The sequence below is a fragment of the Bos mutus genome, chromosome 3 (genome assembly GCF_027580195.1).
Source record: "Bos mutus isolate GX-2022 chromosome 3, NWIPB_WYAK_1.1, whole genome shotgun sequence".
Lineage (NCBI taxonomy): Eukaryota > Metazoa > Chordata > Mammalia > Artiodactyla > Bovidae > Bos > Bos mutus.
Window position 1 is genome coordinate 44,637,421 of NC_091619.1, and position 23,738 is coordinate 44,661,158.

General features: G+C 35.5%; 1 protein-coding gene across 1 annotated transcript in view; it reads left to right on the forward strand.

Moving 5' to 3' along the window:
• Positions 1–23,738, forward strand: part of DPYD (dihydropyrimidine dehydrogenase) — a 930,468-nt gene that overhangs the window by 732,616 nt on the left and 174,114 nt on the right. The window contains exon 19 of the mRNA XM_005888124.3: positions 19,635–19,777. Within this exon, the coding sequence (XP_005888186.1) occupies positions 19,635–19,777 (143 nt within the window). The remainder of the gene's footprint in view (positions 1–19,634; positions 19,778–23,738) is intronic.

Sequence of the window (23,738 nt, forward strand, 5' to 3'; positions counted from 1 at the left end):
TACCAAAGTAATATCTTATGGTAGAAAGTATTTATGCCAAAGCCTTTATTCTGACAAGCTAACAAAGTGAAACTGGAGGCTGAGAAGGTCATAAGGGAAAGAAGCCAAAAGGAACAAAGACTAAAGGAGGAAAATTGGGGTTAACTTGCATTCTCGTGAAGACGTGACACTTTGCTGTGTATAAAACAGCTCCCTGACAAATCTGAATCTGTTGGAAGAGTTAACTGAGACATGACTGGGCAAATGTTTGCTTTTGCTTTTAGATACTAGGAAATCTTTTAAGAAATGACTAAAATCTAAGTAGTGAGAATGTTCCAGAAAGAATACAAACACTGACATTCATTTTCCATTTGACATTTTCCAATGTCTATGAATGCTATTGATTTCAAATTCTAAATTATTTCACTTCTGAACATGCCTTGTAGAATTATTACAATGCTGTTTGTGTGGGCTTGTAATTATTGATTGCAGCATTATACTCTCCATAAATGTGCCATTGTGAATAATTAAACTTGTTAGCATTTTGTTTGCCTACAGTCTTTAGAGTGCTAGCCCTTTTTTTGGCAATCTCAAATATGTTTCTCTAGTTCAGTGTGTGCTAGATATGGGACACATATCATTTTTTCTTGAAACTTTTTAATAGTTTGCCATTTTAAAATTTCAAATCTTAAGAGCTGTTCTGTAACAATTTAGCTTTTAGTAAATAATAACTCTGGGAATCTTATGATTTGTATTTTGGAGTTTATAAATAAATGATCTTCTAGAATGTAAACAGGAGACCTTTTTCAAGCCACTTACTGCCTGTGAGCATTCTATTTCTCACACTTTATTCTTATTGCCTTTGGGCTTCCCTGGTGGCTTGCTGGTGGTCAAGAATCTTCCTGCAATGCAGGAGATGCAGGTTCAATCCCTGGGTCAGGAATATACCCTAGAGAAGGAAATAGCAACCCACTCCAGTGTCCTTGCCTAGGAAATCCCATGGACAGAGGAGCCTGGTGGGCTACAGTCCATAGGGTCACAAAAGAGTCACACATAATTTAGCAACTAAACAGCAATGACAATTACAATTCTTATTGCCTAGAGTAAAACAAATATTAGTGTTAGAAAAGAGAAATATATTGTGACTGCTGGCCTTAGTTATACCCATTGCAGATATCCTTGAAAATATTAGAAAGATTGATATAGTCCTCGATGACTTCTGTCAGCTACTACACAATCACAAAGAGTCTTTGAGCTCTGTTGAGAAAAACAATATATAGCACTTTTGGCAAAGTCTCTTTAGAAAAGTCTCTCCCCTTGAGGCATAGAAACTGTGTTCTAGCCATGCCTCTGGAACTGGATTTAGCACATCTGTGATGCCCATGCCCGATTCTGAGTGGTCCAATGCTATTTGAAATCATTATGCACAATTTAAGCATTTGGACGATGAAACACTTACAGCAACAATATAAACTGAATGAGCATCTATGAATGAGGAAAAACATATGCATCACATTTCTGCTTAGATATGTGTATTAGATACTGACTATATATCCTTTTTCCACCATGTTGGTCCTGATAATAGGCTGTCTCCTTTTCATGCATGCAGAAGTTAGCTAAATGCCATTTGGCAATGAGTTGAATCATTCGGGGTTGCACACTTGCCAATTCAGCCTAAATAGCCATGCCAATCGACAAAGTAATGACCTCAATTTGACAAGAGCCTGAAATTTCATCAGAAAACATAAAAGATTGGAAAAGCAGCAAATAGGGAGAGGGTTTTTTGTTTCAAACCCATCATAGACTTGACATAAGCTCTAAGCCAAATATTCTTTAAAGATTCAGCTGGGAAGATAGTTTACGTTTACAAGGTTTTAATAGGAATAACACCCTTGACCACTCGCTGTCTTGTTTTGGAGAGGTAAAGATATACTTAAATAGCAATTTGGACATAAAGTGCAGAAACAGAAACTCTCATTATATGTTAACAATATTTATGATCAGTTGATGACATTTTTGAAATTTGGCTCTGGAGTCTTACTCAGTACAACAGTCAGCAAAAAGCCAAACAGCCTTTGCAGCTTACTGGAGTTGTGTCTTTGTACATGAAGCAGTGCTTAGCATGCCTGGCAAATTCAGGGGCTGTGCTTTAGATCTATAGCCTGGCCATAAAACCTGTCTTTATATTTACATCACTTTGGTACTCCATTCATTTTTATTCTTAACAATCAGTAACATCACTGATGGTGTGTATTTGTTCGTGTACATGCTTACATAGGATGTATATGGCATCTTTAAAAGCATTGCTTTCGAGAATATTTTATGAAGATTACAAACATTGAAGAGGCCAAGAACATCTTAAAAAGTACTTCTGATGGGTCGTCTTGTTCTCCATATTTCTCTTCCGTGATGTACGGCAGATATGATCTTTAGTCCTGTTTACTTTTAAAATGTAAGATTCATTTTCTCTCAGATGTAGCTTCTGCCCACTAATGGGAAGGATGCTCTCATATTTTGTAAAATGAAGTCTTTGAGTGATCTAACCATCTAAAACTTCTTAGACGTGGATCCAGCTGGGAGATGTTTACTTTTAAGATGGACACTTTTTGCTACCTCTTATATATATTTACATATTTTTTATTTTTTGTATGAAGTGTATTTTATATAGGATACAGGGCACAAATATTAAGTGTTCAGCTAAATTACCACTGACTACTGTCTACATTTTTAGTAACTACAGGGGCTCAGGTGGTTCAGTGATAAAGAATCCATGTGCCAGTGCAGGAGACACATATTCAATCCCTGGGTCAGGAAGATCCCCTGGAGGAGGAAATTGCAACCCACTTCAGTATTCCTCCTTAGAAAATCCCATGGATAGAGAAGTTTGGCTGGATACAGTCCATGGGGTCACAAAGCGTCAGACACTGCTGAGCGACCGAGCATGCATGGAGTAACTACAGTTTGAAATAGAATAGAGTATATTTCTTTCATACCTGAAAATTCTCTTGGTACTGCTTGACAATCAGTTATATATATATATATATATATATATATATTTAACTATTCTTAAATTTCATATAAATGAAATAATTTATTCATTCTCTCTGTCTCCCTCTTCTTTACACCCCTGCTACTCTGTGTTTTGTGTGTGTGTGTGTGTGTGTGTGTGTGTATTTTTTGGGTTCATTTCCTCAGCTATCATATTTTTCATATCCATCTATATTGTTGTAGGTACTAGTAGGCAAGTCCTTTTTATTGCTGATAATTTTCACTAAATTAATTGACCACAATTTGTTTATCCATTCTCTTGTTAATGGACATTTGGGTGGTTTCCAGTTTGGGGCTATTATAAACATTCTTGTACATACACTTTTGTAGTCTTATTTTCATTTCTCCTGGGCAAACGTTTAGGAGTGAAATTGCTGAGTCATAGGATAGATATATGTTTAATTTTTAAACAGATTTCAAACAATTATCCAAAGTGATTTTCCCATTTTGTACTCCAGTTAGCTATATGTGAGAGTTCAACTTGTTCCACACTTGTGTCAATGTTTGGTGTTATCAGTCTTCTTTCTCCCTATTTTCTAATAAGTGTGAAGTGGAGGCTCATGTGGGTTTTGATTTGTATTTCTCTAACATGGGGTACCTTTCCTGTACTCATTGTCCATTTATATGTCTTAAAAAGAAAAGTCTGATCAAGTTTTGCTTATTTTAGTTATTACTCATCTTGTAATTATTGTTTTTTAGGAACTCTTTATACACTTTAGATATAAGGTCTTTTTTAAATTTATGTATGTGAATATAATAATTTTTGTAGATTTTGGCTTCTTTACTGTTTTTTATAAAATCTAATATATCAATATTTTTTATTATTTAGTAACTTGTTTTAATATCTTTCCAAAAATATCTTGCTTAACTCTAGGTTATAGAGATACTTTCCTACGTTTTGTTTGTTTGTTTTCCTAATTCATTCTGAATCTTTAAAAAATTTTTGTATACAGTAAGAGAGCAACTAAGGTTTTTTTTTAATCACCTTTTCTTACAAATATCCAGTTGTTCTGCACTGTTTGTTAGAATGATTTTTCTTTCCCCTACTGAAGTAACTTAGTGACTTGGTCAAAAATCAATTGACTTTATAGTGGTGACTATTTTTGGATTCCATCCTGGTCTATATTTTTATACTGTTATCATGATACTGGATATTTATGCAAGTCCTGAAGTGAAATAGCATCCTTGAATTGTGTTTTATTTTTCATAATTGTTTTGGTTATTCTAGTTTGTATTTTTATATAAATTTTAGAATTAACTTATCAGCTTCTTCAAAGACAGTTTGCTAGAATTTTATTAAAGACATTTGAGTCTATATTAATGAAGAATATTGGCCTACAATTTTATTTTCTTTTAGTATATTTGTTGGATTTTGGTATCAGAATTATGCTGGTCTCATAAAATGAGTTGGGAACTGTTCCTTCTTGTTCTGTCTTCTGCAATTGTTTCCATAAGGTTGATATTCTTTTCAGTCATGTCCAACTCTTTGGGACCCCGTGGACCCACCAGCCTCCTCCTTCCATGGGATTATCCAGGCAAGAATCCTGGAGTGGGTTGCCATTTCCTTCTCCAGGGGATCTTCCCAATCCAGGGATTAAACCCAGGTCTCCTGCATTGCAGGCAGACACTTTAACCTCTGAGCCACCAGGGAAGCCCTTAAGTTTGATAGAATTTACCAGTGAAGCCATTTGGGCTTGCAGTTTGCTTGTTACAATTGTTTTATTATTATAATAATAATTACTATTATTATTACCAGTTCAATTTCTGTGATAGTTATGAGGTTTTTTATTTTTATTTTTTGTTTTTTGTTGTTATTTTTGGTTAGATATGGTTTGCTTGGAATTTGTCCATTTCATTGTAGTTGTTTAATTTTTTGCCTAAAGTTGTTCACAGTGTCCTTTATTTATATTGTTTTAAAAATCTGTTGTGATGGTACTGCTTACTAAGCACTTCATATGTGCTTGTCACAGAGGTACCTGCTTTACATAGATTATCTCATTTGATTTTTACATGGTTCTGTTTATGTCCATTAGATGTTCCTTCCCAGTATATGGTTTGTCCAAATAGCTGCCGGTTTCTAACTACTCACTTGCCCGAGAAGCATCCTTGCTTATAGTTCAAAGCACTAAAATATCAGGGGACACATGGATAAGCACATATTGAGGCTAGATGACCAGTTTAAGCCCCCAGTTGCCCTCTGGTATAAAAGAAGTTTCCAGAATACACCCATGATCTAACATAGTGTAAGAGTGCCTCTAGGTAATAGTTTGGAAGATCTTGTAAAGAAATGTAATGTTAAATTATTTTCCCTTTCCTAATTGCTTGACCGTGTGCTCTGCTTTAATGCTTGCTGCAGATTCCTGCAATAGTTATGATGTTTTTTAAGACCATAAATGCATTTATGAAAATGAAAATGTGTGATACTAGTAACAGCTGTTGAATGGAGTGGAACTTGTACACTCTTCCATTACACAAGCTTCCTAAGTTGTAAAAAGAAGAAACATTATTTTAATTTTAATTGCAACTTCTGATGGATAAAAATCCTATTACTTTTATTTTTTTATTTTTTTTAATTTTATTTTATTTTTAAACTTTACATAATTGTATTAGTTTTGCCAAATATCAAAATGAATACATCACAGGTATACATACTTTTAAAATCAGACTACAAAGATCCTTATGATCTATATAAAGGCTACAACCAGGGACATGTGTGTGTGTTTGTCACTCAGTCCTGTCTGACTCTTTGTGACCCCATGGATTGTAGCCCACAAGCTCCTCTGTCCATGAAATTCTCCAGGCAAGAATACTGCAGTGGGTTGCCATTTCCTTTTCCAGGGGTCTTCCCAAACCAGGGATCAAACCCGGATCTCCTGCATTGCAGGCAGATCCTTTTACCATCTGAGCTACTACATAGACTATATATTCTGTTTAGTTTCCTTGGAGAAATATTTTTCATTAGCAATGAGATAAATCTGGGCTTCTTTCATTTTATTATATCTTTTTTTCAGACATTCATAAGAATTCAAAAATTCTCATGCCAACTCAGTAGTTTAAAAATCAGGTTTTAAAATAAAGTATCGTATAGAAATTCATAGCAATATCTGGGGAGTGGGGGTGTTGCCCTCTGCTTACCAGGCAACACCCCCATGCAACCCAAACTCATTGTATATGGTTCCCCAACCTGAGAGGCTACTTTAGTTTTGTTATTAATGTAACAGTCTCAGAAACATGAATTATTCATTACTGTAACTGCAGTTTTGCCCACCCTTGCCAGAATTTGAAATATCCTAGTTCTGAACCCCAAACCTACCTACTCGTCTCTCAAGAGCCTAGCTGGTATCCTGCATCTCTCATAAAGCCTTTCTGAACCACTTCAGTCTTCCTGGATCATCCTATTCTGAGTTTCAACACTTCTTCAGTCTGGTTCAGATAATCAGAATGTGAACATGTGTTGCCCATGTCTTCATTATAGCTACTTAGTCTCATAAGCTCAGTGAGAGGAAATACTTTTATTGCTGCCTTTTAGCAACTGACATCATACTAGGTACAAGAAATAATTTTGACTAACAATGATTTCTCATTTTTTACCCTATTGAAATGTAGGAAGAAATTTTACTGTCAGTTAGTTGAGAGGGCAATTACTGATCAGTAGAGCAAATATTGGTGAGTAGAGCTCCTACTTTCCAAAGTGCCTAGTCAGTTTACAGGAGCATTGGTCCTCAAAGGGTTCTGATAGAGTCCAGCTGGAGATGACCTTGTCCACATTATTATTTTTAAACATATGTCAGAACACCTATCATCAAAAAGTCTATGGATAACAAATGTTGGAAAGAATGTGGGGAAAAGGGAACCCTTGTACCTGTTGGTGGGAATGTAAATTGGTAAAGCTACTATGGAGTAGTAAATTGCTACAGCTATTATGGAGTTTCTCCAAAAAGCTAAAAACAAGACTACCATGCTATGCTAAGTCACTTCAGTTGTGGCCGACTCTGTGCGACCCCAGAGACTGTAGCCCACCAGGTTCCCCCATCCCTGGGATTCTCCAGGCAAGAACACTGGAGTGGGTTGCCATTTCCTTCTCCAGTGCATGAAAGTGAAAAGTGAAAGTGAAGTCGCTCAGTCGTGTCCGACTCTTTGCAACCCCATGGAATTGATCCAGCAATTCCACTCCTGGGTACACATCTGAAGCAAATTAAAACACTAATTCAAAAATATACATGCATCCAGTGTTTATAGCAGCACTATTTATAATAGCCAAGATATGGAAGCAGCCCAAATGCCCATCAGTAGACTAATGGATAAAAAGGTGGTATATACACAGTGGATTACTACTCAGCCATAAAAAATGAAATCCTGCCATTTGCAGCAATGTAGATAGAGATAGAGAACATTTTATTTATTGAAATAAGTCAGAGAAAAACAAATATTGTATATCACTTTTATGTGGAATCTAAAATATATTACAAATGAATATATGCAAAACAGAAACAGACTCATAATATAAAAACAAGCTAGTGGTTTCTGATGAAGAGAGGGAATGGCGGGACGAAATAGGAGAATGAGATTAAGAGATACAAACTACTGTGTATAAAATAGCTAAGCAACAAGGATGTATTGTATAGCACAGGAAACTAAGCTATGCTCTCGTGATAACATTCAATGGAGTATAGTCTGTGAAAATACTGAATCATTGTGCTGTACACCTGAAATTAATATATTATTATAAATTAACTATACTTCAATAAGAAAAAAAATTTAAGTCCATTATTATCTTTGAGAGGTGTCCACCCCAGAGAAGAGAACAAAAACTTCAGTGCTTGCTGTACAACCTGGGTTTCATCAGGCTGTGAGAAATACAGCCTTATCATAGGGCACAGAAATTTACACTGGTAATTCATTGTCAAATAAAAAGAACGAGAATAAAAGGAAAATTTTGACGGTAGAGCAGGTGCGACCATGGACACCCTGACCGTGGAAACACCCACAGTGTAAACTGAGTACAGAATTTCAGAGAGGAAAGAAATATATGACATTCCAAAGAAAGAGATAATATGATCCTAACGAATATGAGAACTCTTTTTGTTATTTTTTATGTCTTCAGAAAAAGGCTCATTTTTAAATGTCCTGGGTCTCCAAGAGCAAAGCCTACTTCTAATTATCAGCATTACCATCATTTTAAACTTCCTCTTTCTCTTCTTCAAATAACCATTTTTGAACACACATAGACTGTGAGATTTTTATGTGGTTTCATAACATTTGTCCTGAACATTCTTAAGCAAATCAAATGAGAAATATTTATACACCAAATTTGCTAACTCATGGTTCCGAATCTCTTCACCAAGGAAATATGTGTATTTTTAAATAGTCATATATTTATATATATATAGGTAAATTTGTTGTATTTACAGGTTTATAGCACTGCCAGAAGTACTTAAACAAAAGAGACAGAAGGATATGGTAATCTGGAAATAAAGAAAAACCCTCAAATTCAAACCTATCAATGTATTTTATGGTCACATTGTGAACTAATTATTTTATTGCTATAATGTGTTACTTCACTACATGACCCTGTCTTATGTACATTTGGTATTTAACTTTTCTGAATTTCTTCATCTGTACAGGGGGAATAATGCATATACAACTTGTTGTGAAGATAGAAATAATGTGTAAGTAACTTAGTAGTGAAAGTGAAAATGTTAGTCACTCAGTTAGGTACAACTCTTTGCGAACCCATGGACGGTAGCCAGGCTCTTCTGTCCATGGAATTCTCCAGTCAAGAATACTGGAGTGAGTTGCCATTCCCTTCTAGAGTGGATCTTTCCAATTCAGGGATCAAATCCCAATCCCAGTTGGGAAGACCTGGAATCTTCCCAATCCCAGGCCTCCTGATTTGCAGGCAGATTCTTTACGATCTGAGCCAACTTAGTAGTTCAGTTTAGTTCAGTCGCTCAGTCATGTCCAACTCTCTGTGACACCAGGGACTATACAACACCAGGCCTCCCTGTCCATCACCAACTCCTAGAGCTTGCTCAAACTCATGTCCATCGAGTCTGTGATGCCATCCAACCATCTCATCCTCTGTTGTCCCCTTCTCCTCCTACCTTCAGTCTTTCCCAGCATCAGGGTCTTTTTCAGTGATTCAGTTCTTTGCATTAGGTGGCCAACGTATTGGACCTTCAGTTTCAGCATCAGTCTTTCCAATGAATATTCAGGACTTATTTCCTTGAGGTTGGACTGGTTGGATCTCCTTGCAGTCCAGGGGACTCTCAAGAGTCTTCTCCAACACCACAGTTCAAAAGCATCAATTCTTCATCGCTCAGCCTTCTTTATGGTCCAACTCTCATATCCATACATGACCACTGGAAAAACCATAGCTTTGACTAGACAGACCTTTCATGGCGAAGTAATGTTTGCTTTCTAATATGCTGTCTAGGTTGGTCATAGCTTTTCTTCCAAGGAGCAAGCATCATCTAATTTCATGGTTGTAGTCACCATCTGCAGTGATTTTGGAGCCCAAGAAAATAAAGTGTCACTGTTTCCATTGTTTCCCTATTTGCCATGACGTGGTGGGACCAGATGCCATGATCTTAGTTTTTTGAATGTTGAGTTTTAAGCCAACTTTTTCACTCTCCTCTTTCACTGTCATTAAGAGGCTCTTTAGTTCTTCTTCACTTTCTGACATAAGGGTGGTGTCATCTACATATCTGAGGTTATTGATATTTCTCCTAGCAGTCTTGATTCCAGCTTGTGCTTCATCCAGCCCAGCATTTCACATGATGTACTCTGTATATAAGTTAAATAAGCAGGGTGACAATATACAGCCTTGACATACTCCTTTCCCGATTTGGAACCAGTCTATTGTTCCATGTCCAGTTCTAACTGTTGCTTCCTGACCTGCACACAGACTTCTCAAGAGGAAGGTCAGGTGGTCTGGTATTCCCATCTCTTTCAGACTTTTCCACAGTTTATTGTGATCCACACAGTCAAAGGCTTTGGCATAGTCAATAAAGCAAAAGTAGATGTTTTTTCTGGAATTCTTTTGCTTTTTCTATGATTCAATGGATGTTGGCAATTTGATTTCTAGTTCCTCTGGCTTTTCTAAATCCAGCTTGAACATTTGGAAGTTCTCAGTTCACATACTATTGAAGCCTCACTTCAACAAAAGAGAATTTTGAGCATTACTTTGCTAGAGTGTGGGATGAGTGCAATTGTGTGGTAGTTTGAGCATTCTTTGGCATTGCCTTTCTTTGGGATTGGAATGAAAACTGGCCTTTTTGAGTCCTGTGGCCACTGCTGAGTTTTCCAAATTTGCTGGCATATTGAGTGCAGCACTTTAACAGCATCATCTTTTAGGATCTGAAATAGCTCAGCTGGAATTCCATCACCTCTACTAGCTTTGTTCGTAGTGGTTTCCTAAAGCCCATTTGACTTTGGACTCCAAGACACCTGGTCTAGGTGAGTGATCACACCATTGTGGTTATCTGGGTCATGAAGATCTATTTTGTATAGTTCTTCTGTGCATTCTTGTCACCTCTTCTTAATCTTTTCTGCTTCTGTTAGGTCCATACCATTTCTGTCCTTTATTGAGCCCATCTTTGCATGAAATGTTCGCTTGGTATCTCTGATTTTCTTGAAGAAATCTCTAGTCTTAGTAGAGCACCTGGTATTCAGTAGACCCTTAGGAGTATTTTCTTTTTGCTATAAAATGATACAGCCATTGGTTTTGAATTCTAGTCCGGTTTTATCATATTGAAGGCCTACAGCTTAAAAATTGTGACAGTCTCAGAGAGTTTTATCTCTGGTGACTCAGAAACACACCATGAGCCCTTATCAGTAGGTCTTAGAATAGGGAGCTGAATAACAAGGAAGAAGCTGAGATCCAAACCCTGGTCCATTTTAAATGCTAAATACCAGCTGAGATGTAAAAGCGGTTCATAGTTTTTCTTGATAACTCTGCTTTGAAAATTTGCATCATTTTGTAAGTAAAAATATACTTAAATATTTTAAAAATGAGAGTAAGAAAAATTCTCTACTTATTTCTCTTGTGTAGAGGTTACTGAACAAATAATATGGTGAGTATATTTTGCATATTCATAGATTCACATGATTTTAATTAACACCAGCCAATTGCATGAACCAATTTGCAAAACTTTCCATTCTTGTTTCCAAAGAGAATACATATGTTGTAGCATCTACTATGAAAACTAACCAAGTTGGAAATAGCAGCAATGTACTTATTTCAGTAATCTTTTTTCTTTTGTCTGTGTGTCTTTACTCAATGTTAACATGTCTGCATGCTGAATTTCTTTCTAAATCTGAATGTCCTTGCTGACCATATTGAAGAATGTGCTTACTGTACTGTTTCATTAAACCGCTGTGTTATCGGGTAATTGTTTAAGCATAATGCCATAGCACTATCAAAAGGAAAGGTGAACTAATGGCATTTGCAAATGTCAGGGATTATCTTAACACTTTTATTATAGTTTATAAAAAAGTAGGTTCAGGGCGTTTCATGGCAATTATTTCTACAGAAATTGGTTATTTAAATAAATTGCTAATTATCTGAAGAGGACAGTATTGAAAATGCTACTAATGAGTTGTTTAATAAGTGTAGCTTGTGGTGGCCACCTACAGGTTGAAAATAGAAAGAACATATAGAATAATTATGCCCAGATATCACATATAAATACTCTATATTTTTCCTTCTAGTAATAAATTCAAGGAAATGTGTCTCTTCATGCCATCCTTTGAGTCTTGGACAGTGTAGTCAGTTCCTAATTTTTCATAGATTATGATTTTGTTCTAAATCAAATTTCATTTGCTTCCATAATTATCTTTGTGCTATAATCCCTAAATACAATTTCATTATAATTTGTAATCCAAACTAGGTGCTTTTTGAGTGAAAGGGGATGGTATTTATCATTGCATCATGTAATTCCAAATAAATATAGGTGTGACAAACTGGGACTTCCTAGGCAAGCTGGGTCATAAATTACTATTGTTTCTATCTAATTCCTAACCGACAATTATACTTGTATTCTTGCTTTTATCATATGTGGACAACAATTCTTTATTAGTTACAAAATTAGTTATAAAATTTAGTCTTATTTTTTTTAAATTTATTGAAGTATATTTGACTTATCCTTCTCCAGGGGATCTTCCCAATCCAGGGATCGAACCCAGGTCTCCCACTTTGTAGGTGGACGCTTTACCATCTGAGCCACCAGGGAAGCCCATATTGAATGCATTGAATGTTAAAATTTGACTTTCACTTATAATCAATCCTTTTATATGTTAGCTTCATCACTGGTATCTATTGGGAAACCACAGAGCATATAAAATTACTCCTTAAAATACCATGACAAAGTTCATAGTATCCTGGAATTTTTAATTGGAAGAGATCATATAATCCAATATTTTCTATGGTACAGAGGTCTTTTCAAATGGCCACTACCTGCCAAATACCCATTTAGTTTCAAGTGATAGGGGCATAGCAATGTAGCTACTTCTGTTGCTGAATTTGCAATTGGCAAATTTTAATGATATTAATGATAAAAAATAATAATAAAACCAAAAGTGTGTGCTTAACCATTGGTTCTAGTTATCTTTTGAGAAAAAACATAGATGGAATCTTTCTTCATGATTACCTCTTAAATACTTGAAGACAACCATTAGATTATTAATTCTTTCAGCCATTTTATACACCACACATATGCATATTATTGTTTAAAATTTTTATTTAAAAATTAATTTTATTGTAGCCAAAACAATGGAATTAACTTTACATAATAAACTATTTGCATATAATATATGTATGTATGTGTGTGTATATATATATATATATATATATACATATATACATCTTAAATTGTGGGGATAGAATTTATTTTGACAGATATTGTTAAAATTAAAATTGCATACTTTAGTAATAGAACTCAGTATCCTTAATTGATATAAGTGTGATACATTTTCTTGCTTTCTTGTATTCTGCTAAATCACTGTAGCCTAAATTACTTCATAAAACTGACAATTAGCTTTACTGAAATTTAACTTTACTGATTTTGCTTACCCTTTGATTCCAAACAAAACTATTTATATGCTTTTTCTAGCTCTGGTTCCATCTCATTATGTGTGTGTGTCTGTGAAAGAAAGACAGGGACAGAGATCACAGTCATCCTGTTCACCCTATTTTGGATATATTCTGTTAATATTTTACTTAAAATATTAGATATAGAACCAAAAGTGCTCTTCTGAAGGTACAGAGAGTAGAAGCACTGCACATCTTGTACATAAAAGTTTCACAGCACAGAATCTGAAAATGCCTATTCCTATATTGTTTTAGACACATTATAAAAAAAGGTCATTTTTCATTGCAGAAGTGAATGACACTTTCTTACCTAAGAGAATCAAATAATATGGAAGTACAGATATCAAACTTGAAAGTTCTTCAGCCTGTTTCCCCAGAGATAATGTAGCAGTTTAAAACACAGTATTCTGTGCATTTACATGTCCACATACTAAGTGTAATCATATTTTTTCTTTACCTAAAATGGGACCACACCCTATATATTGTTCTGTTACTTGTGATTTAACACATAACTATGTATCCTAGACATATTTCCATGTCAATTTTAAAGGTTTCCTGCAGCATCACATGAATGAACTATAATTTATTTTCTAGCATAACTACTAGTGATTATTTAGGTTGTTTTTCACTGTTTTGTTATATAAAACAGTATTTCAAGGAACATTTTTGTGCATGTAACTTTTTATCTATGCACTAATGGATTATATTTCTCAAAATGGGGTTTCAGGATAAGACATATACCTTTAGATATTGCAATTGCATTATAAATCTAATAAAAGTTCATCACACAAATAAATGCATTTGCAATCATAGACTTAAACTATATTTTTTGGAAATGAAATGACTTAGGATCTCCAAATTTACTGTCTAGAATATTAACTAACACCCTTAAGTATTAAGTGTTTAACCACACATGTTTCTAGTGAATGCTTATTTCTCTGGTCAACTTTCTGTGACTTCAGTAGTAATATCAACCTTTATACACTACAAACCAGGCACTGGACTGAATGCTTTCCACAAACTGTATCATGTAATAGTCCCCAAGTTGCTATGATATTGTTGTTGTTGATGTTCCTGTTTCACCGATACCAAAAACTGATGTTCTAGGAAGCTGAGGAGCTTGCTCAAAGTCACAATTGTGTAAAGTAATAGAGTCAAGACTTACACCTACTTGGGTGGACTTTCGAAACTGAGCATTGGACCCCAGGCAGAACTGATACTGGCTTTCTGAAGGTGATGCTCATCATAAGCTGCACTGTCAGCTCTCAGTTCAAAAGTACGGGCTCCACACAGAGATTTGATCTTTAAACTTTTAAACTGCGACATCAAACAAGTTTTATTCAGGTTGAACTACCCTTTCTTCACATACATGATAGCATCTACCTGCCCAGCACTGCAAGGGTTAAAACTCACGCTGTATATGAAGCCCCGGTCTCCCTGTCTAGTATTAGGGAATTTGGAAATCACTTCATGAGCAAGCACCCAGAGAGGTAAATGTCCCCTTCTTTGGTAAATAGTATTAATTCTATTGCTTTAAAATAAAATGTCTAGCACATTCTAGGTACCAAATTATTGAATATGAATTGACTATGAACATATTGAATATGTTATAAAGCAGATAAACAGTTATAAAGATATAAAGACTGGGGGAAATTTTCTTGAAATACTTAACAAAATTAAAACATCTCATAAGAAAAATTTTAGTTTTACAATAAGCCTGAAATAACAATATAAAACAACTGGTTTTCTCTCTCCCATTTCTCCTGTTTAGATTTCACATCTCTTGATATAACCCTGATCCTTCTAGTACTTCAGTTTCTGGTTGAATTATGCTAATTTTCTCAGGGGACTTTAATCCGTGTGTAGAGATGTATTTTTAATTAGTTGTGCTTTACATATTTATCAGTATATTAGGTTCATTAACATTTTAAAGTTGTTTTAAAATATACATTTTTGGTGCTTGATTTATGTGTTTTATAAAAATCAATCTCTCAACTCCTAAATCCTTGAAAGTTTAGATTTGCTACTATTTTCTTTCTTCTGTGTGATGTTAAAACTGTTAACAATTAGGCAGTCAAAGTTCAATTTCTAATGAATTTGTTATCCACTTAATTCATTATATTTTAATTAATGTAAGCAAATTAAAACTACATTTTCTTTTTGTATACACAGTGAGCACGAGTGAGTATTATAACCCAATTTCTGTTTTATTGCCAGCTAGAGCTATTATCAGGGAGTTTATTGTGGACTTAGCTCTAACAATTAATTCTGTAACAGTAGCTGTCCTAGAAGTCAAATGATTAAGGCAAAAACAAACAGAATTAAACTCAATTATTCAAAATTTCAGTTATCCAAAATTAGCATATGTTCTACACTATCTTGCCCATTAAAAAAGTCTTTTCTCTTCAAGGATTTAGTCATTCTAAGTAAAGTTCTGCTTACTTCTCACAAATAAGCTCAAGTTCTGATGTCGTTAAAAGTTTTGCATATTGATTTAGGGCATGGACCTTCTGATTCTCAAAAAAAAAAAAAATGTAATATATGGATGTCTGTGTTTGAGATTTTTAGCTTTGGAGTCAGTTAATCCTACCAGCATCATGACATCACTCAATAGAGACGGGAGAAGAAGCAGAAGATGGTTCTTCTAAGGGAGCAGAGGTTATAAAGTTTCATCATCCTAGGCATCATGCTTTTGTCTACAATAAAAAAAAATTGCATTACTAAGCACACAGCAACAACCTAGAAGGCACAAAGTAAGCTAAAAAAATGCTCCCTCTGAAATCAGTTGTCCTTTTAGGGTAGTACAGGTTATAATAGCAAACATTTGTATAATATTTGGCACCTCCCTGGTGACTCAATCAGTTTGCAATACCAGAGACCCAGGTTCAACACCTGGGTCAGGAAGATCCCCTGGAGGAGGAAATGGCAACCCACTTTCATATTCTAGCCTGGAGAATCCTGTGGACAGAGGAGCCTGGCAGGCTACAGTCTATGAGGTGGCAAAGAGTCAGACACACCTGAAGCGACTTAGCACACACATATAATCTTTATCATGAGCTAGCCCTTTATATATATATATATAATCCTCAGAACAGCTCTGTGAAGTTATTAAAATTTTATTATGTTATAGATTAAAAGATTAAGAAATTTTCATAAGATTACACAGCTTGTAAATAGTGGAGCTAGAATTTTAACCTAAGCAGTTGAGCCTGTTGTTTCTTTGATACTGTAACTAGTTCATCTTCAAATTCTCTTCTTTCTAGGAGTAATTATAAAATATATGATGTTTAAATGAATGCAGAGTTTTCTTAATGGTACATGTCTTGGCGTCAGTGTTGGAACTCACAGGTCTGGTTCACATTTGTTTGTTTCTTTGTTTGAACCTGCAGCTTTTTTCAAAATGTGGGGATTCAGGATGGCTAACTTTCCTTGGCATATCCTACACATTTGAAATGGAAACGCTTGATGTAACTGAATTCCCCATCAGGCCCATCTGGTTATCCCATGTAGATGAAGACTTAATTTAAATTGCATGTTTCCTATTAGTTAATTTAAGCTAATAGGATTTCAATTTTTTAAGTTTAAACCTTGTTGTTTCCTTTAGGATGGAGTCTACTTTTAATTCCTTGAGCTTCTTGAACTGGCCTCTTCCTCCCTGGTTTTTGATCTAAAATCATTAATTACCATAGCAGTGCCAAAATTAAAAAAAAAATTATCTCAATAGTCATGATTCTGAAAATCTTTATGCATTTTGATTAACATATGTATAATCTTGTGTGGTATTGATATATATGACCAGAAGTTTTATTTTTATATTGAATCTATTATTTCCTCATTTCTGTCATTTTAAAACTAAAAAAAATTTCTGTATGACAATTTGAAAGATCTTTTTATGTACCTTCAGTTTCCTTCCAAAAACCTTCCATGGCAGATAAAAGTCATTTTTAAAACCTACTCCCCATAAAAAATGCTGAGAACAGGTAGATTATATTTCATTTAAATCAAGTTATTAAGAAAACCAATCAAATAGAATTTATAATGGAAATTAAAACTGAATTTACTATTACCCAGCAACAGAAGGATCCATTTCTTCATTTTTGGATCACATTTCCTTAGAGAACATAATTACTCTTAATTTTTAAAAAGATACCTTTATTAGTTTGAAAGGTTTTCATGTTCATTAGGTAAATTAGAAAAGCTTTAGAAAAAGAAGGGAAACATCAAGTAGAAAACATCTTATTGACCTAACAGAACATTTTAAAATGCCACTGAGGGTTTGCTGATGTTCTTTAACACCTGTGTAATAATGTTGCCCTTTAAATGGAACTGGTTAAATTTTCAAAGCTGTGTTCTGGGATTTTGCCATTTGATGTCCATTAATATCAATTCAAATATGTGGCCAAATCCCTGTGTACCACTTTGAAACTTTACCCCTTAGTGTTAATGATAGTCTTCTAACAGTGCAGTTAGAAATAAATTATTTATCTGCTTAGCACAAATTTCCTTTACTCTCTAGGGTCAACTGAATAAGAAAAAAAAAATCCCAATATTTCTTTATTGCTTCAAAGTAACATGTGTGTAAAGGAGCCATCAACTTCATATATATTGAACATGTCATTTATATTATGCCAGGATAGCTATATGTCTGTCTAAAAGATTCAAGTTACAAATTCCCTAAAAATGCTTTCCTCTAACCTTTACTCTCGAAATTTCTTTTTAGTATAGCTGAAGATATGTTTTTACAAGTATGTGTGTGTGTATTCTTTCCATGCATCCTCCTGTCCACTGTGTTCACCTTTTTCAATGATTAAAACATTCAGACTAAGAAGAAGTCACTGCTAAATATTTTAAAATAGAAATAGGGTTCTGATGTTCAGTTTCTAAATGGCCCTAACTTTCTGCCTTGTATTTAAATGTCAGTTATGGAATTCCGAAGTTTCAGCATTGAATGTTCTTGCCTAAGAATACTAATATCCAGAGGAAGATATTTTTAGGTTTGGGAGCACCAAGTAGTCATTTCCACAAACATTTTGGTGTTGAATGCAAAAGCATTAGTTACACATAAATCCAGTTTCATCTGAAATGAAGAAGATGAAAAGAAAACCACCGATTTTATTTTTTTAATTGTTATTTTTTTTTAATTTATTTCTGTTTACTTACTAACTCTTGGCTATGCTGGGTCTTCATTGATGTGAGGGCTTGTCTCTAGTTGCAGTGACTAAGGGCTGCCCTGTAGTTGTGTGCAGACTTATTGCAGCACACGGGCTCAGTAGTTGTGGCTCCTAGGCTCTAGTGCGCAGGCTCAGTAGTTATGGCACACGAGCTTAGTTGCTCCTCGGCATGTGGGATCTTCCTGGATCAAGGATAGAACTCATGTCTCCTGCATTGGCTGGTAGATTCTTTACCACTGAGTGACCAAGGAAGCCCAACCACTGATTTTAATGAAAGCTCTTTGTGCTTCCTTAATGGGAACACCAATAAATACATACTGAGAATACTGGTAAAGATGCTGGTGAAGGTGGACAGGATGCCAAAGGACTCACCACCAAAGACTTGTTTTTACCTTTCACTTTAGTTGTTTGTGGAGGTCTGGTTGAGGCAATGCCACATTCTTGCACAAAAGAAACTACTTTTACTTCAGAGAATGCCTTTAAGGGACCATTGACTTATGAGTGTACATCAGAAATATTGAACTACATAGCTATATTGTGAGAACATTAATTTACTCCAGATTGTGTTAACCCTTGAGAGTCTAAGGAGCCTTATAAAGTGTAATCATGTGAAATATGACCTAAAAAATGATGTCTTCTGTCCATCCCTGCAGCTTTTATTACACTTAGCAAATAATGTATTGGTGATGTTTGGTTAAATAATGTATAAAAAATCAAGTATACAATCTCTAATTACTGAATTCTAGTCAATTCTCTTTAACTTGGTTAAAAATTTCTAACATATGAAAAATTAGATTAGGCTCACTGTGTTTCGTCAGATTTGGGAAAATACATGTAAAGTGCAATATGGAATCTGTAAGTTCATCAGCACCTTACTTGTTTTGCAGTATCTCGATTCACACCAGCTGCTTTATACTTCGTGGAAACATAACAGAGCTGTATGTCTATTTATGCACTGTATGTGGTTGTTTTTCTTTTACAAAATCTGCCATTCCTTGTTCTTTCTCAAACAGATGCTTGAGTGTTCCATACAATCTTTTACACAGTACTATATATCAAACTGTAGTATGTATGTATTTTATGCAGGAGTTTGCATTGCTCTACCCACTTGCATAACATTCCTGCATGCAATAATAGCATCAAAGTCCTTAAAATAAGAATATATCCATTTATAAATTAACATACTTTGAAACATAGCAATGTTTCTATTTTGCATACTCATATATCTTAAGTAGAGATGAAATTGAATTTTGTCTAGTACAACACTGCCATCACACAGTAGTGTTATAAGGCGGTATGCTCAAGTGGTCAATACTCTAACCACTGATCACCCTTATTTTCCATAGGCACAGCCATCAGACCTATTGCTTTGAGAGCTGTGACCACCATTGCTCGTGCTTTGCCTGAATTTCCCATTTTGGCCACTGGTGGAATTGACTCAGCTGAAAGTGGTCTTCAGTTTCTCCACGGTGGTGCTTCGGTGCTCCAGGTAGTACTTGTGTTTGTCTGTCCCTTCATAAAGCTCCATCTAACAAATAAAGGGTAAATTATGTGACAACAAATATGTTCTTGTAGGGTCTTGTAAGAAAGAATCCTTGTGGAATCAAACTGGGTGGCACTTATTAAGTTTCTATTATGAGTTGAAAACAACCCTGAGGTTCATTTCCTGTCCTTTTAAGAACTTATAAACCCTCTATTTTTTAAACATATTTGTGCACCTGTATGTTTCTAAAATAAATGGGATCAGGTACCAAAATGCATACTGTGCTACTGGATAAAAACCAAATACATGAGGAAACCTGGGTGAAAGCAAAATCTTGACTGGAAAATAAAAGAAGCTGAAGGTAAGGCCAATACAAAATCTCTGCTGTATGGTACTGTAAGGATTAACAAAAGTGACTCTGAACTTCCTGGTAGCCAAAGCAAGGAAATCACAGTTTTTCAAAATATACAAATAAATTAGTTGTGTACCTTCTTGTGATATAAAGCTGAAGGAGATTTTTTCATTGTTTTCATAAAAGGATACTCTGAGATGTAGTGATCATACTCTTATTGCTGCTGCTGCTAAGTCACTTCAGTCGTGTCCAACTCTGTGCGACCCCATAGACGGCAGCCCACCAGGCTCCCCCGTCCCTGGGATTCTCCAGGCAAGAACACTGGAGTGGGTTGCCATTTCCTTCTCCAATGCATGAAGTGAAAAATGAAAGTGAAGTCGCTCAGTCGTGTCCGACTCTTAGCGATTCCATGGACTTCAGCCCACAACGCTCCTCCGTCCATGGGATTTTCCAGGCAAGAGTACTGGAGTGGGTTGCCATTGCCTTCTCCATACTCTTATTAACCCTCTACAAATAACTTAGAAATCACTTTATTTTTTATTAATTATATACTTGCTTTTTACATTATAGTCTTGTTCAGTGTAGATGCAGTACAGTGCCTTCACATTTTATAGTATAAGCATTACTCTCAGGGGCCAGATATGCAGGTTTCAGTGATGTGATGTGAACCAGAGGTAAAATTTTTCACATGGCAAGTAGGCTGTGACTTCTGAGGTAATATTCCTTTAATATGGCTTCTTACTACCTAGCATTGATGGTAATTGGGGAGCAGAGTGTTTGGCATCACTTATATTCTCTGGCAAAAATGTGAAGTGTAAAATAATGTGCTGCCAATTTGACACTTGGAATTAACATCCCATTATGAAATATAAAGTGAAAACAATGTATATCAAAATGTTAATGGAGGCAGACTTCTGCTTCTAAGAAGATGGAGTAGATGTAATTTTTCCTATGCTTCTGAATTTTATATATAAAATTAACATAAAGAGACTCTGAAATGTGAGGAGAAGGCAGTCTGGCTAGGAATCTCAGGACCCAAGGCACAACAGAGTGGACAGTTTCCTGGGTTTTCTTTTTGCCTCATATATCCAGACTTGGATCCAAAGAAGCCAGCAACACAAAAACAACAGAGGTAGACCAAAAAAAAAAAAAAAAAAAAATATATATATATATATATATACACACACCCCCTTTGTAGCTAGAGAACCAAGAAAGGGCAACCTAGCAGACAGAAAACTTTTAGACCATGACTGCTCTACTCCAGCCAAATACTAGCGCTAAAACCTGCAGTGCCAAACCTGTCCACACAAACAAAGTACAAGCATGAGTCTTAGACTTAGTCTCAGGAGGCTGTAGCAAGGCACCTAGCATTGCCTGTGGGCAGTAGTGATCCCCCACATGTTGGAGGCATGGTCTTCCATCCCACTGACAGTGATGAGGTATCCCTTCTCCTCCCCTTTGTCAGAGGAAGTCTAATGAGGAATCAGGACTCTTATCACCAGCCAGTGGTAACAAGGCCACTCTGTCCCTCCCACCGCAGTGGGGAGCCAGATCTCCTATCCTATCCTGGCAGTAACATGGAGAATGTCCTTCAGAGTCAATGGAGGTCAAGTAGGGTACCTGGGCAGTAAGGAGGCAGCAACCTCCCCCTCCCCTGCCAGAATGGTATCCAGAAAAGCCAGCTAAAACTGGTTTCAATAAGATGAAGAATCTCTAAACATAGTACTCAAAATGTCAGTGTTTTGATTGAAAATCACTCACCATACCAAGACCCAGGAAGATCTCAAGGTGAATGGTAAAAGACAATTAATAGATGCCAATACCAAGCTAACAGAGATTTAGAGTGATCTGATGAAGATTTTGAAATCAGTCATCATAAAATTTCTCTAATATGGTGATTACAAACTTGCCTGAAACAAATGGAAAATATGGAAGGTCTCAAAAAATAGATGATATAAAGTACTTCAGTACTGAAAAAATGAAAACTTCAGTACTGAAAAATACAATAGCAAATACAAAAGTTAGTTGACAGGCTCAACAGAAGAATGGGGAGGACAGAGAAATAATCAGTGAAATGGAATATAGAGAAGTAGAAATTAACCAATCTGAAAAATAGAAAAAAGACTGAAAGGGAAAAAATGGGCAGAGTATCAAGGAACTGTGGAAGTACAGCAAAAGATCTAATATTCATGTTATCAGAATGCCAGAGGAGAGATCAAGGAAAGAGGGGATGAAAAGGAAATAACATCTGAAAACTTATCAATTTTTGCAAGAGACATAAACTTACAAGATTCAAGAAGTTGAATGAATCCCAAATTTGAGAGGCATAAAGAAATCTATACCAAAACATATCATCATCATACTTCTGAAAACTAAAGACAAGCAACCCCTTGAAAACAAGAAAACCATGACATTTTACTTATAAGGAACAAAAAATTCTAATGGCAATAGATTTCTCATCAGAAACCATGAAGTTCAGAAAGTGGGACAAAAGTTTTCAGTTGTTGAAAGAAAAGATCAACCCAGAATCCTATTTCCTTCAAGAAAGAAAGATAAAACATTCTTAACTCAAGAAATACCAAGAATTTATTTCCAGAAAGCATAACTAAAAGAATGACGGAAGAAGTCCCTTAAGAAAAAGAAAAATTATGAAAGAAGGTACTTTGGGGCATCAGAAAGGAAGAAAGAATACAGAGCAGATGTACAGATGTGTAAATACAATGCACATACGTGAATATAGAAAGTGCTGTGTGTCCTCATGAAAACATGTGATGAAAGAATCACTCAAATTGCAGTTTCTGCTTAGGCTCATCTGGGACTGAAAAGCAAAGAATCATTCAAACTTCCTGAAGAAAATGAAGCCTATTGTGTAGTATTTATGAGTGCAGATAAGAACTACAAGAACCAATGGGGCAGTTCTCTACCCAGAGAGGGCAGAGACCTTTTCCACCTCTCTTTTGTGAGCCATGTGATTTTTCCCAAAAGGAATCTATAGTTCCATCTGTTCCTCTTTAAGACTTATTCCTCATTTCTGCCTCCTCTGAACTGCCTAGCACATGCTCATCATGGGCCATTTTACATAGTGGTCTTTCAGTTCCACTTTTTACATGAAATACTTTACCAGCTGAGTATCTATCTCTTGGCTTAGATTTTCAAGAGGAAATCTGCTTGGCTTAATGTATCTTTTCATGCCAAGCATCATTATAAAACACTAGTCACCTGATGTATTGGCTGGTGTATAGGAGAAACACATTAAACATTTGTTGAATGAATTTTTTAAGTGAGTGTGCTTGAGTTGTGAATTTTTTTACCAGATTGTAAAGAGGGGATGAGAGGGTCAACATGGTATTAAAAAGTGGCCGCCAAAGTGTTCCTTCAGCTTAGGCTCGGAGACTTTCCAGCTATGTAAAATATTGACTCCAAGTTGATGTTGTTAGAAATGTAAATTTCCACACATAGTCTCTTACTGGTGTAAAATTGCAGGTTATGTATCAATTATGTGTCATTATGGACATCACCAGATGGTCAGCACTGAAATCAGATTGATTATATTCTTTGCAGCCAAAGATGGAGAAGCTCTATATAGGCAGCAAAAACAAGACTGGGAGCTGACTG